The 14991-nt window shown below is 38.6% G+C and overlaps 1 protein-coding gene across 2 annotated transcripts in view; it reads left to right on the top strand.

Annotated features, from left to right (window-relative positions):
- TINAG (tubulointerstitial nephritis antigen) overlaps positions 1-14991 on the top strand; it is an 86589-nt gene that overhangs the window by 35904 nt on the left and 35694 nt on the right. For both annotated transcript variants that reach the window (XM_028167686.2, XM_007186946.2), the window contains exon 9: positions 12816-12939. In XM_028167686.2, the coding sequence (XP_028023487.1) occupies positions 12816-12939 (124 nt within the window). The remainder of the gene's footprint in view (positions 1-12815; positions 12940-14991) is intronic.

Genomic DNA, 14991 nt, shown 5'->3' with positions numbered 1-14991 from the left:
TGCCAAGGGTTTGCTTTTTATTCAAACTCACCAAGGAATGTTTTGTATTGACTTCCAAGGATGAAGTACAATTACTTTAAACCCTGTTTGCTAGGTTCATGCTTTGCTGCTAGCTTAATTGGAAGTTAAAGAGACTTGTGGAGAAGCCCAAGAAGCCCAAGAAATACTGATCATCAGCCAAGTGTAGTGAGCTTCCTGCAAGGTCTCAGTTCCTGGTAATTGTGCCTCTGTCAATTAAAAATAGATGTCAGGTGGTTCAAGATGGCAGAGTGGAAGGACGTGCTCTCACTCCCTCTTGCGAGAACACGAGAATCACAACTAACTGCTGAACAATCATCGATAGGAAGACACTGGAACTCACCAAAAAAGATACCCCACATCCAAAGACAAAGAAGAAGACACAATGAGATGGTAGGAGGGGTGCAGTCACAATAAAATCAAATCCCATAACTGCTGGGTGGGTGACTCACAAAGTGGAGAACACTTATACAACAGAAGTGCACCCACTGTAGTGAAGGTTCTGAGCCCCACGTCAGGCTTCCCAACCTGGGGGTCCAGAAATGGGAGGAGGAATTCCTAGAGAATCAGACTTTGAAGGCTGGTAGGATTTGATTGCAGGACTTCGACAGGACTGGGGGAAACAGAGACTCTACTCTTGGAGGACACACATAAAGTAGTGTGTGCATCAGGACCCAGGGAAAGGAGCAGTGACCCCCAGGGAAACTGAACCAGACCTACCTGCTAGTGTTGGATGGTCTACTGCAGACGTGGGGGGTGGCTGTGGCTCACCGTGGGGACAAGGACACTGGCAGCAGAAGTTCTGGGAAGTACTCCTTGGTGTGAGCCCTCCCAGAGTCTGTCATTAGCCCCACCAAAGATCCCAGGTAGGCTCCAGTGTTGGGTTGCCTCAGGTCAAACAACCAACAGGGAGGGAACCCAGCCCCACCCATCAGCAGTCAAGTGGATTAAAGTTTTGTGAGCCCTGCCCAACAGAGAAACAGCCAGCTCTACCCACCATCAGTTCCTCCCTTCAGGAAACATGCACAAGCCTCTTAGATAGCCTCATCCAACAGAGGGCAGACAGAAGAAGCAAGAAGAACTATAATCCTGCAGCCTGTGGAACAAAAACCACATTCACAGAAAGATAGACAATATGTAAAGGCAGAGGACTATGTATCAGATGAAGGAACAAGATAAAACTCCAGAAAAACAACTAAATGAAGTGGAGATAAGCAACCTCCCAGAAAAAGAATTCAGAATAATGATAGTGCAGATGATACAGGACCTCGGAAAAAGAATGGAGGCAAAGATCGAGAAGATGCAAGAAATGTTTAACAAAGATCTAGAAGAATTAAAGAACAAACAGAGATGAACAATACAATAACTGAAATGAAAAATACACTAGAAGGAATCAATAGCAGAATAACTGAGGCAAAAGAACGGATAAGTGACCTGGAAGACAGAATGGTGGAATTCACTGCTGTGGAACAGAATAAAGAAAAAAGAATGAAAAGAAATGAAGACAGCCTCAGAGACCTCTGGGACAACATTAAATGCAACAACATTTGCATTATAGGGGTCCCAGAAGGAGAAGAGAGAGAGAAAGCACCCAAGAAAATATTTGAAGAGATTATAGTTGAAAATTTCCATAACATGGGAAAGGAAAGAGCCACCCAAGTCTGGGAAGTGCAGAGACTCCCATGCAGGAGAAACCCAAGGAGAAACACGCCGAGACACATAGTAATCTAATTGGCAAAAATTAAGGACAAAGAAAAATTATTGAAAGCATCAAGGGAAAAATGACAAATAACATACAAGGGAATTCCCATAAGGTTAGCAGCTGATTTCTCAGCAGAAACTCTACAAGTCAGAAGGGAGTGGCATGGTATACGTAAAGGGATGAAAGGGAAGAACTTACAACCATGATAACTCTACCCAGCAAGGATCTCATTCAGATTCAATGGAGAAATCAAAAGCTTTACAGACAAGAAAAGCTAAGAGAATTCAGCACCATCAAACCAACTCTACAACAAATGCTAAAGGAACTTCTCTAAGTGGGAAACACAACAGAAGAAAAGGGCCTACAAAAACAAACCCATAACAATTAAGAAAATGGTCATAGGAACATACATATTGATAATTACCTTAAACGTGAATGGGTTAAATGCTCCATCCAAAAGACACAGGCTTGCTGCATGGATACAAAAACAAGACCCATATATATGCTGTCTACAATAGACGCACTTCAGACTTAGGGACACATACAGACTGAAAGTGAGGGGATGGAAAAAGATATTCCATGAAAATGGAAATCAAAAGAAAGCTGTTGTAACAATACTCAGATAAAATAGACTTTAAAATAAAGAATGTTACAAGAGACAAGGAAGGACTCTACATAATGATCAAGGGATCAATCCAAGAAGAAGATATAAAAATCATAAATATATATGCAGCCAACATAGGAGCACCTCAATAAATAACGTAACTGCTAACAGATATAAAAGAAGAAATCAACAGTAACACAGTAATGGTGGGGGGCTTCAACACCTCACTTACACCAATGGACAGATCATCCAAACAGAAAATTAATAAGGAAACACAAGCTTGAAATGACACAATAGACCAGATAGATTTAATTGATATTTATAGGACATTCCAAACAAAAACAGCAGATTACACTTTCTTCTCAACTGCACATGGAACATTCTCCAGGATAGATCACATCTTGGGTCACAAATCAAGCCTCAGTAAATTTAAGACAATTGAAATCATATCAAGCATCTTTTATGACCACAATGCTATGAGATTAGAAATCAATTACAGGGAAAAAACCGTAAAAAACACAAACACATGGAGGCTAAACAACACATTACTAAATAACCAAGAGATCACTGAAGAAATCAAAGAGGAAATCAAAAAATACCTAGAGACAAATGACAATGAAAACATGATGATCCAAAACTTTTGGGATGCAGCAAAAGCAGTTCTAAAAGGGAAGTTATAGCTATACAAGCCTACCTCAAGAAACAGGAAAAATCTCAAATAAACAATCTAACCTTACACCTAAAGGAACTAGAGAAAGAAGAATAAACAAAATGCAGAGTTAGCAGAAGGAAAGAAATCATAAAGATCAGAGCAGAAATAAATGAAATAGAAACAAAGAAAACAATAACAAAGATCAATAAAACTAAAAGCTGGTTCTTTGAGAAGATAAATAAAATTGATAAAATTTAGCCAGATTCATCAAGAAAAAGAGGGAGAGGACTCAAATCAATAAAATTAGAAATGAAAAAGGAGAAGTTACAACAGACACCACAGAAATACAAAGCATCCTAAGAGACTACTACAAGCAACTCCATGCCAATAAAATGGACAACCTGGAAGAAATGGACAAATTCTTAGAAAGGTATAGCCTTCCAAGACTGAACAATGAAGAAATAGAAAATATGAACAGACTAATCACAAGTAATGAAATTGAAACTGTGCTTAAAAATCTTCCAACAAACAAAATTCCAGGTCCAGATGGCTTCAAAGGTGAATTCTATCAAACATTTAGAGAAGAGCTAACACCCATCCTCCTCAAGCTCTTCCAAAAAATTCCAGAGGAAGGAACACTCCCAAACTTATTCTATGAGGCTGCCATCACCCTGATACCAAAACCAGGCAAAGATACTATAGAAAAAGAAAATTACAGACCAATGTCACTGATGAATATAGATGCAAAAATCCTCAACAAAATACTAGCAAACAGAATCCAACAACCCATTAAAAGGATCATACACCATGACCAAGTGGGATTTATCCCAGCGATGCAAGGATTCTTCAATATATGCAAATCAATCAATGTGATATGCATATCAACAAATTGAAGAATAAAAACCATATGATCATATCTATAGATGCAGAAAAAGCTTTTGACAAAATTCAACAACAGTTTACGATAAAAGCTCTCCAGAAAGTGGGCATAGAGGAAATCTACCTCAACATAATAAAGGCCATATGTGACTAACTCACAGCAAACATTATTCTCAATGATGAAAAACTGAAAGCATTTCCTCTAAGATCAGGAACAAGACAAGGATGTCCACTCTCACCACTATTATTCAACATAGTTTTGGAAGTCCTAGCCACAACAATCAGAGAAGAAAAAGAAATGAAAGGAATACAAATTGGAAAAGAAGAAGTAAAGTGTCACTGTTTGCAGATGACATGATAGTATACATAGAAAATCCTAAAGATGCCACCAGAAAACTACTAGAGCTAATCAATGAATTTGGTAAAGTTGCAGGATACAAAATTAATGCACAGAAATCTCTTGCATTCCTATATACTGATAATAATGATGAAAAATCTGGAAGAGAAATTAAGGAAACACTCCCATTTACCACTGCAACAAAAGAATAAAATATGTAGGAATAAACCACCTAGAAAGACAAAATACCTGTGTGCAGAAAACTATAAGACACTGCCTAAAGTATTTAAAGATGATACCAGCAGATGGAGAGATATACGATGTTCTTGGTTTGGAAGAATGAATATTGTGAAAATGACTATACTACCCAAAGCAATCTACAGATTCAATGCAATCTCTATCAAATTACCAAAGGCATTTTTTACAGAACTTGAACAAAAAATTTATAATTTGTATGGAGACACAAAAGACCCCAAATAGCCAATGCAGTCTTGAGGGAAAAAAGCAGAGCTGGAGGAATCAGACTCCCTGACTTCAGACTATAGAAGAAAGCTACAGTAATTAAGACAATATGGTACTGGCACAAAAACAGAAATATAGATCAATGGAATAGGATAGAAAGCCCAGAGATAAACCCACACCCCAAGGTCAACTAATCTATTACAAAGGAGGCAAGGATATACAAAGGAGAAAAGACAGTCTCTTCAATAAGTGGTGCTGGGAAAACTGGACAGCTACATGTAAAAGAATGAAATTAGAACACTCCTTAATACCATACACAAAAATAAACTCAAAATGGATTCGAGACTTAAATGTAAGACCAGACACTATAAAACTCTTAGAGGAAAATAGGAAGAACACTCTGACAGAAATCACAGCAAGATATTTTTTGTTCCACCTCCTAGAGTAATGGAAATAAAAACAAAAATAAACAAATGGGACCTAATGAAACTTCAAAGATTTTGCACAGCAAAGGAAACCATAAACAAGATGAAAAGACAACTCTCAGAATGGGAGAGAATATTTGCAAATGAATCAAAGGACAAAGGTTTAATCTCCAAAATATATAAACAGCTCGTGCAGCTCAATATTAAAAAAAACAAACAACCTAATCCAAAAATGGGCAGAAGACCTAAATAGACATTTTCTCCAAAGAAGACATACAGATGGCCAAGAAGCACATGAAAAGCTGCTCAACATCACTAATTAGAGAAATGCAAATCAAAATTACAATGAGGTATCACCTCACACCAGTTAGAAAGGGCATCATCAGAAAATCTACAAACAACAAATGCTGGAGAGGGTGTGGAGAAAATGGAACCCTCTTGCACTGTTGGTGGGAATGTAAATTGATACAGCTACTATGGAGAACAGTATGGAGGTTCCTTAAAAGACTAAAAATAGAATTACCATATGACCCAGCACCCAGAGAAAACCGTATTTCAAAAAGACACATGCACCCCAATGTTCATTGCAGCACTATTTACAACAGCCAGGTCATGGAAGCAAGCTAAATGCCCATCAACAGACGACTGGATAAAGAAGATGTTGTAGAAAGGAACAAAATTGGGTCGTTTGTTGAGACATGGATAGATCTAGAGACTGTCATACAGAGTGAAATAAATCAGAGAAAAACAAATATCGTATATTAATGCATATATGTGGAACTTAGAAAAATGGTACAGATGAACTGGTTTGCAGGGCAGAAATGGAGACACAGATGTAGAGAGCAAATGTATGGACACCAAGGCAGAAAGCAGTGGAGGCTGGGGTGTGTGTGATGAATTGAGCGATTGGGATTGAGATGTATACACTGATGTGATAAAATTGATGACTAATAAGAACTTGCTGTATAAAAAAATAAATTACAATTCAAAAATTAAAAATAAAATAAAATAAAATAAAAAGTAAAAGGTGTGCAAGAGGAAAAATAAAAATGATGGTGGGGCGAGGAGTCGAGATGGTGGTGTGGGAAGATGCAGAGTTAGCATCTCCTCACAACTAGGGCGTCTGCCGGTCACTGGTCAGGGACTCTGACCCCTAGGGAGATGGGAGGAACTCCAAAATGAACCGGTAGGATGTAGGGGGACCATAGGTGGAGGAGAAGTAGAGGCCAGACAAGATCAGTCCGCCTGAGGCCAGGGAGATCAGGAGAAGCAGGTGGGAGGGACTCTCTGGGAAGAGCGGGAGAGGAGCTGAGGGCGATCACCTGGCCCACTTGGGCAGTGAAGCCTGCTGAGTTCTGAAGCTGCTTCCACCCCCCCATCCAAAGCCCCATCCAGGTCTCTTGGGTCCTGGGTGCTTAGGAGGGAGGCTGGGGAGATCTGGAGAGGCAGGTGAGAGAGGTCCTGCAGGAGAAGCAGAGGGCAATTGCCTGGCCCACTCAGGCATGGGGAGCCTGCTGAGCTCCCTGCCCAGTCCCCTGCCCTCAAAACCCCCATTCCCCCACTCTCCCCTCACCAGCTGCATTGGTCCTGGGGGCATAGGAGGGAGGCTGGGGAGATCAGGAGAGGCAGGTGGGAGGGGCCCTCCCAGACCACAGATCAGAGGAGCAGGAGAGGAGAGGAGGGCATTTGCCCTGCCCTCTCGAGCCCAGGAAGCCTGCTAGTCTCCCAGGTCAGGTCCTCTCCCTCTGAGACTGGGCTGGGTAGCATGCCTCGGCCCCTTTTTTCCCTTGAGCCTAAGCCCCACCCCCCACAGCCCCCAGGGCCTTTTCCAGCCCTGTGGGTCCTGAGCATTGGCCCCGCCCAATACCCAAACCTCACCCTTGCTTAGGCCACACTTTCCAGAGCCAAGACCTTTCTCCTCCCACCCTTTTTTGTTTTTCCATTCCCTCCTCCTCTTTTTTACTATTGTGGTACTGATGTAACTTCCAGTTATTGATTCATCTATATTTTTATTTTATTCTTTCAAACATATCTGTTGTTTCCTAGTGTAATTTTATGTAATTTTATTTTTTACTTTGTTATTTTTCTCTCTCTCTCTTTTTTTTTTTTTTTTGCCACACAACACAGCTTGCAGAATCTTGATTTGCGAGCCTGTGGTTGGGGAGAAGCTCCTGTGGTGGGAGCTCCGAGTCTGAACCACTGGACTAACAGAGAACTTCCGACCCCAGGGAATATTCATTGGAGAGAGGTCTCACAGAGTACCTCATCTCAGCACCAAGACCCAGCTCTACCCAACAGCCTAGAAACTCCAGTGCTGGAAGCCTCGGACCAAACAGCCAGTAAGACAGAAACACAATCCCACTCATTAAAAAAAAAAAAAAAAAAATTAGACGGCAAAAAATATGTCACAGATGAAGGAGCAAGGTAAAAACGTATAAGACCAAGTAAATGAAGAGAAATAGGCAATCTACCTGAAAAATAATTCAAAGTAATGATAGGAAAGATGATCCAGAATCTCAGAAATAGAATGGAAGCATGGATTGAGAAAATACAAGGAATGCTTAACAAAGATCTAGAAGAACTAAAGAACAAACAAACAGAGATGAACAACACAATAACTGAAATGAAAAATACACTAGAAGGAATCAATAACAGAATAACTGAGTCAGAAGAACAAATAAGTGAGCTGGAAGACAAAATGGTGGAAATAACTGCCGAGGAGCAGAATAAAGTAAAAAGAATGAAAAGAATTGAAGACAAGCTCAGAGACCTCTGGGACAACACTAAATGCACCAACATTTGAATTATAGGGGTCCCAGAAGAAGAAGAGAAAAAGAAAGGGTCTGAGAAAATATTTGAAGAGATTATAGTGGAAATCTTCCTTAACATGGGAAAAGAAATAGTCACCCAAGTCCAGGAAGCACACAGAGTTACATACAGGATAAACCCTAGGAAAAACACAGCAAGACACACATTAATCAAACTCACAAAAATTAAACTCCAAGGAAAAATATTAAAAGCAGCAAGGGAAAAACAATAAAATAACATACAAAGGAATCCCCATAAGGATAACAGCTGATTTTTCAGTGGAAACTCTGCAGGCCAGAAGGGAGTGGCAAGATACACTTAAAGTGATGAAAGAGAAAAATCTACAACCAAGATTACTCTACCCAGCAAGGATCTCCTTCAGATTCCACGGAGAAGTCAAAAACTTTTCAGACAAACAAAAGCTAAGAGAATTCAGCACCACCAAACCAGCTTTACAACAAACGATAAAGAAACTTCTCTAAGCGGGAAACACAAGAGAAGGAAAAGACCAACAAAACAAACCCCAAACAATTAAGAAAATTGTAATAGGAACATACATATCGATAATAACCTTGAATGTAAATGGATTAAATGCCCCAACCAAAAGACACAGACTGGCTGAAGGGATACAAAAACAAAACCCATATATATGCTGTCTACAAGAGACCCACTGCAGACCTAGGGACACATACAGACTGAAAGGAAGGGATGGAAAAAATATTCCATGCAAATGGAAATCAAAAGAAAGCTGGAGTAGCAATACTCATATCAGATAAAATAGACTTTAAAATAAAGACTGTTACAAGAGATAAGGAGGGACACTACATAATGATCAAAGGATCAATCCAAGAAGAAGATGTAACAACTATAAATATTTATGCACCCAACATAGGAGCACCACAATGCATAAGGCAAATGCTAACAACCATGAAAGAAGAAATCGACAGTAACACAATAATAGGGGACATTAACACCCCACTTACACCAATGGACAGATCATCCAAACAGAAAATAAATAAGGAAACACAAGCTTTAAATGACACAATAGACCAGATAGAACTAATAGATATTTAGAGAACATTCCACCCAAAAGTTGCAGAATACACTTTCTTCTCAAGTGCACATGGAACATTCTCCAAGATAGATCACATCTTGGGTCAAAAATCAAGCCCTGGTAAATTTAAGAAAATCTTTTCTGACCCAACTTTATGAGATTGGAAATCAATTGCAGGAAAAAACTGTAAAAAACACAAATACATGGAGGCTAAATAGTGCACTACTAAATAACCAAGAGATCACTGAAGAAATCAAAGAAGAAATTAAAAAATACATAGAAACGAATGACAATGACAACATGATGACCCAAAACCTATGGGCCGCAGCAAAAGCAGTTCTATGAGGGAAGTTTATAGCAATTCAATCTCACCTCAAGAAACAAGAAAAATCACAAATAAACAATGTAACCCTACACTTAAAACAACTAGGGAAAGAAGAACAAAGAAAACCCAAAGTCAATAGAAGGAAAGAATAAAGATCAGAGCAAAAATAAATGAAATAGAAATGAAGAAAACAATAGCAAAGATCAATAAAACTAAAAGCTGGTTCTTTGAGAAGATAAACAAAATTGATAGACCCTTAGCCAGACTCATTAAGAAGAAAAGGGAGAGGATGAAAATCAATAAAATTAGAAATGAAAAAGGGGAAATCACTACTGACACTGTAGAAATACAGAGGATTATAAGAGACTACTATAAACAACTATATGCCAATAAAATGGACAACCATGGAGAAATGGACAAGTTCTTGGAAAGGTACGATTTTCCAAGACTGAACCAGGAAGAATTAGAAAATATAAACAGACCAATAACAAGTAATGAAATTGAAACCATAATTAAAAATCTTCCAACAAACAAAAGTCCAGGACCAGATGGCTTCACAGGCAAATTCTATCAAATATTTAGAGACGAGCTAACAATGACACTTCTCAAACTCTTCCAAAAAAATTGCAGAGGGAGAAACACTCCCAAATTCATTCAATGAAGCCACCATCACCCTGACACCAAAACCAGAAGAAGATATCACAAAAAAGAAAATTATAGACCAATATCACTGATGAACATAGATGCAAAACTCCTCAACAAAATACTAGCAAACAGAATCCAATAGCGCATTAAAAGGATCATACACCATGATCAAGTGGGATTTATCCCAGGGATGCAAGGATTCTTCAATATACACAAGGCAATCAATGTGATACACCACATTAACAAATTAAGGAATAAAAATCATATGATCATCTCAATAGATGCAGAAAAAGCTTTTGACAAAATTCAATACCATTTACGATAAAAACTCTCTAGAAAATGAGCATAGAGGGAACCTACCTCAACATAATAAAGGCCATATGTGGCAAACCCACAGCGAGCATCATACTCAATGGTGAAAAACTGAAAGTATTTCCACTAGGATCAGGAACAAGACAAGGATGTCCACTCTCACCACTATTATTCAACATAGTTTTGGAAGTCCTAGCCATGGCAATCAGAGAAGAAAAAGAAATAAAAATTGGAAAAGAGGAAGTAAAACTGTCACTATTTGCTGATGACATGATACTATACAGAGAAAATCCTAAAGATGCCACCAGAAAACTACTAGAACTAATCAATGAATTTGGTAAGGTTGCAGGATACAAAATTAATGCACAGAAATCTCTGCCATTCCTACACACCAACAGTGAAAAATCAGAAAGAGAAATTAAGGAAACAATCCCATTTACCATTGCAACAGAAAGAATAAAACCTATGAATAAACCTGCCTAAGGAGGTGAAAGACTTGTACTCAGAAAACTATAAAACACTGATGAAAGAAATCAAAGATGACATAAAAAGATGGAGAAATATACCATGTTCTTGGATTGGAGGAATCAATATTGTGAAAATGACTATACTATTATCCAAAGCAATCTACAGATTCAATGCAATCCCTATCAAACTACCAATGGCATTCTTCACAGAATTAGGACAAAAAATCTTACAATTCGTATGGAAACAGAAAAGACCCCGAATTGCCAAAGCAATCTTGAGAAAGAAAAATGGAGCTGGAGGAATCAGGCTCCCTGACTTCAAACTATACCACAAAGCTACAGTAATCAAGACAATATGGTACTGGCCCAAAAACAGAAATATAGATCAATGGTACAGGATAGACTGCCCAGAGGTAAACCCACACACATATGGACACCTAATTTATGACAAAGGAGGCAAGAACATACGATGGAGAAAAGACAGCCTCTTCAATAAGTGGTGCTGGGAAAACTGGACAGCTACATGAAAAAGAATGAAATTAGAACACTACCTGACACCATACACAAAAATAAACTCCAAATGGATTAAAGACTTAAATGTAAGATCAGACACTATAAAACTTTTAGAAGAAAACATAGGAAAAACACTCTTTGACATAAACCACAGCAAGATCTTTTTTGACCCACCTCCTAGAGTAACGGAAATAAAAACAAAAATAAACAAATGGAACTTAATTAAACTTAAAAGCTTTTGCACAGCAAAGGAAACCATAAACAAGACAAAAAGACAACCCTCAGAATGGGATAAAATATTTGCAAATGAGACAACTGACAAAAGATTAATCTCCAAAATATACAAACAGCCCATGGAGCTCAATATCAAAAAACCAAACAATCCAGTTAAAAAGTGGGCAGAGGACTTACATAGACATTTCACCAAGGAAGACATACAGATGGTCATGAGGCACATGAAAAGATGCTCAACATCACTAATTATTAGAGAAATGCAAATCAAAACTACAATGAGGTATCATCTCACACCAGTCAGAATGACCATTATCAAAAAAACTAGAAAGAATAAATGCTGGAATGAGTGTGGTGAAAAGGGAACCCTCCTACACTGTTGGTGGGAATGTAAATTGATACAACCACTCTGGAAAACAGTATGGGGGTTCCTTAAAAAACTAAAAATAGAACTACCATATGACCAGCAATCTCACTGCTGGGTATATACCCTGAGAAAACCATAATTCAAAAGGAGACATGCACCACAATGTTCATTGCAGCACTATTTACAATGGCCAAGACATGGAGCCAACCTAGATGTCCATCAACAGATGAATGGATGAAAAAGATGTGGCACATATATACAAAGGAATATCACTCAGCCATAAAAAGAAATTAAATTGAGTTATTTGTAGTGAGGTGGATGGACCTAGAGTCTGTCATACAAAGTGAAGTAAGTCAGAAAGAGAAAAACGAATACCATATGCTAATGCATATATATGGAATCTAAAAAAAAAGATGGTACTGATGAACCTAGTTGCAGGACAGGGAAAAAGAGGTAGACATAGAGAATGGACTTGATGACATGGGGTGGGAGGGCAAAGCTGGGGTGAAGTGAGAGTAGCATCGACATATATACACTACCAAATATAAAATAGTTGGCTGGTGGGAAGTAGCAGCATAGCACAGGGAGATCAGCTCAGTGCTTTGCCATGACTTAGAGGGGTGGGATAGGGAGGATGGGAGGGAGGGTCTAGAGAGAGGGCATATGGGGACATGTATATGTATATGGCTGATTCACTTTTTTGTGCAACAGAAACTAACATGGTATTGTGAAGCAATTATACTCCAATAAAGATCTATTAAAAAAATAGATGGCATTCTAAATGTATAATGTGACCTTAAGTAATATTCTAAGTAGCTAAAAGTTATGTTTATAAGAGAACAAGAAAATATTGCAGCCAATTAAGTAGGAAAGAAAATTAGGCTGAATTGCAAAATTCCTTCTTAGATTCTACCCCTGGAAATTTTCTCATTGACTGTTCTGTGAAAATTTCTGGAAGTGTTTAAAGATAATGGTTTAAAACTGTGTCATGTATCCTGTTGTGTTGTATTTTAGCCATAATGCAAGTCCGTGAGGATTTCTTCAATTATAAGACAGGGATATATAGACATGTTACTGGCACAAATGAAGAATCAGAAAAATATCGAAAGCTTCGTACACATGCAGTCAAACTCACTGGGTAAGTCACTTTCTTAAAAATCTTCATTGAATGCTTTTGGAAAATAAAACTGAAAATAAGAGTATGTAGTGTGCATTTAGGTGCTGGAATTCCTCTTGGTATGAGAGACTCTCATACAAATGAAAAATTATAAAAGCATTGACATTAGTTAGTATTTTAAAGTCTGGTGAAAAAGTAACTCAATATTTTGGGAAAGGTAATTCTGTCTCTCACTTACTTGGGAATCCATCCTAAGAATCTGTTCTATGGGCAAGGGACATTGATTATTGGAATAGATTCTGCATATGGAATAATAGAGGAAAGGCTACAAAACCACAGTGTATCAGGATTTGGGGAGAAGGTTTTGGATGGAATAACAAATGGTAGAGATTAAGCAAGAAGAGAGGGTAGGGTCACCTTTCATTCGAAGTAAGATTATCTTTTATATTTATGTGAGAATTGTAGAAATGAAATTTATCAAATTTGTGAGTCAAATACATTCAGCTCTGCAAGAGCAAGAAAGAGGTTCAAAATTCGGTTGCATTTCAAGAGTAAGTCATCTCACAAATAGACCCTACTCAGAGAGTGTGGTCCTTGGGGACCACTTTTTCAATCTCATTCTGACTCTGCCCAGTCTCCAAACTCTTTCTCATGTCTCATTCCACTTCAGATGAAATGCTTACTGTCCCATTCTTCAGGTGATGATCTCAAAATTTTTCCTTTTATCTTGAATAACCAATAATTTGACCTTGTGCTCTTACCTTGCATTGTATTTCACCAAAGAAATTCAAGCAATCAGAAAACAGCTCCCAGCATCACACACTCTTCCCATAAGTACTTCTCCCTTTCTTCCCACTTTTCACAGAGTTGAACCTTCTCTGATCCTATCTAAACCCCTCTTGCTATAGTGTAGACCTCAACCTCTCTCCATATTCAAGAATATTCAGAGGCAATTTTCCCGTGTTCTTCTCTGTAATCAATTTTATTTTTCCCACCATACAAATGTGAGATTATTTCTCAGATATTATGAAAAACAAACAAAACAACAAAAAAAATTTTCTCTCATCTTCACTTCCTCTACATTCCATTTATGTTCTTTCCATACAGTAAATTCCTAACAAGACTCGTCTGTACTCACTTTCTTCATTTCTTCTCTGCCCATTTTTTCTTAAACCTCTCCAATCACTTTTTTTACTTCCTTCCTCCTCTTCACAACAATATCTGGGTCAAGGTCCTCAGCGACGTCCCCATTGTTATATTCATCTGTCAGAATACAGACCTACCTGTCCCCTCTTTCTGGATTTTCCTTACTGCCGTGACTTTTCAAGGTTCTTTGCTCTTCTTTTTCCTTTTTCTGTACTTCCATACTTCATGCTGGAGAGCCCCAGACTGAGGTCTTAGTCCCTTCTCCCCTCACTTATTCCCTGAATAAGTCATCGGTCTCTGAAGTCATCAGTCTCTGAGGTCATCCTGGCTTTGAGTCCCATCGAACCCTGACACTGGCTGAATTTATATCTCCAGCCCAGATCTGATCCTGACCTCCAGACTCATCCATTCCACAGCCTCCTGGACACCTCCACCTGGGTACCTAATGGATGGCTCACATTCAGTGCTTCCAAAACGGAACCCCTGATCTCTCCCCTTACACTTGCTATACAGCATCTACCGTCTCCTTCTTAGCTGATGACCATACCATCCTTCCATGTGCTCTCACTGGAAACTTTAGAATCATCCTCTATTCTCCTTGCCACTCACTTTTAAGATGTTGGAAACTCCGCTGGTTCTTATAACTTATATCCAGAATCCAACCACTTTTCACCATCTAAATTATCTCCACCCTTGCCTGAACCACCATTACCCATCATTTTGTACATGGGTTACTGGAGAAGCTTCTAACAGCTCCTCTTGCATTTAAGTTTGTCCTGGACAGTCTATTCTCAACAGAGAAATCCATGTGTTCTTTTAGAGCATTAATCAGATTTCATCACTCCTTTGCTCAGAACTCTACGATAGAAAGTTAGAAAGTGATCTGATCTCAATTTCTGTTCACCTGTACCTTGTTCTTCCTGATCT

The sequence above is a fragment of the Balaenoptera acutorostrata genome, chromosome 10 (assembly GCF_949987535.1).
Source record: "Balaenoptera acutorostrata chromosome 10, mBalAcu1.1, whole genome shotgun sequence".
Taxonomy (NCBI): Eukaryota; Metazoa; Chordata; class Mammalia; order Artiodactyla; family Balaenopteridae; genus Balaenoptera; species Balaenoptera acutorostrata.
This window is presented reverse-complemented; position numbering and strand designations above follow the sequence as displayed.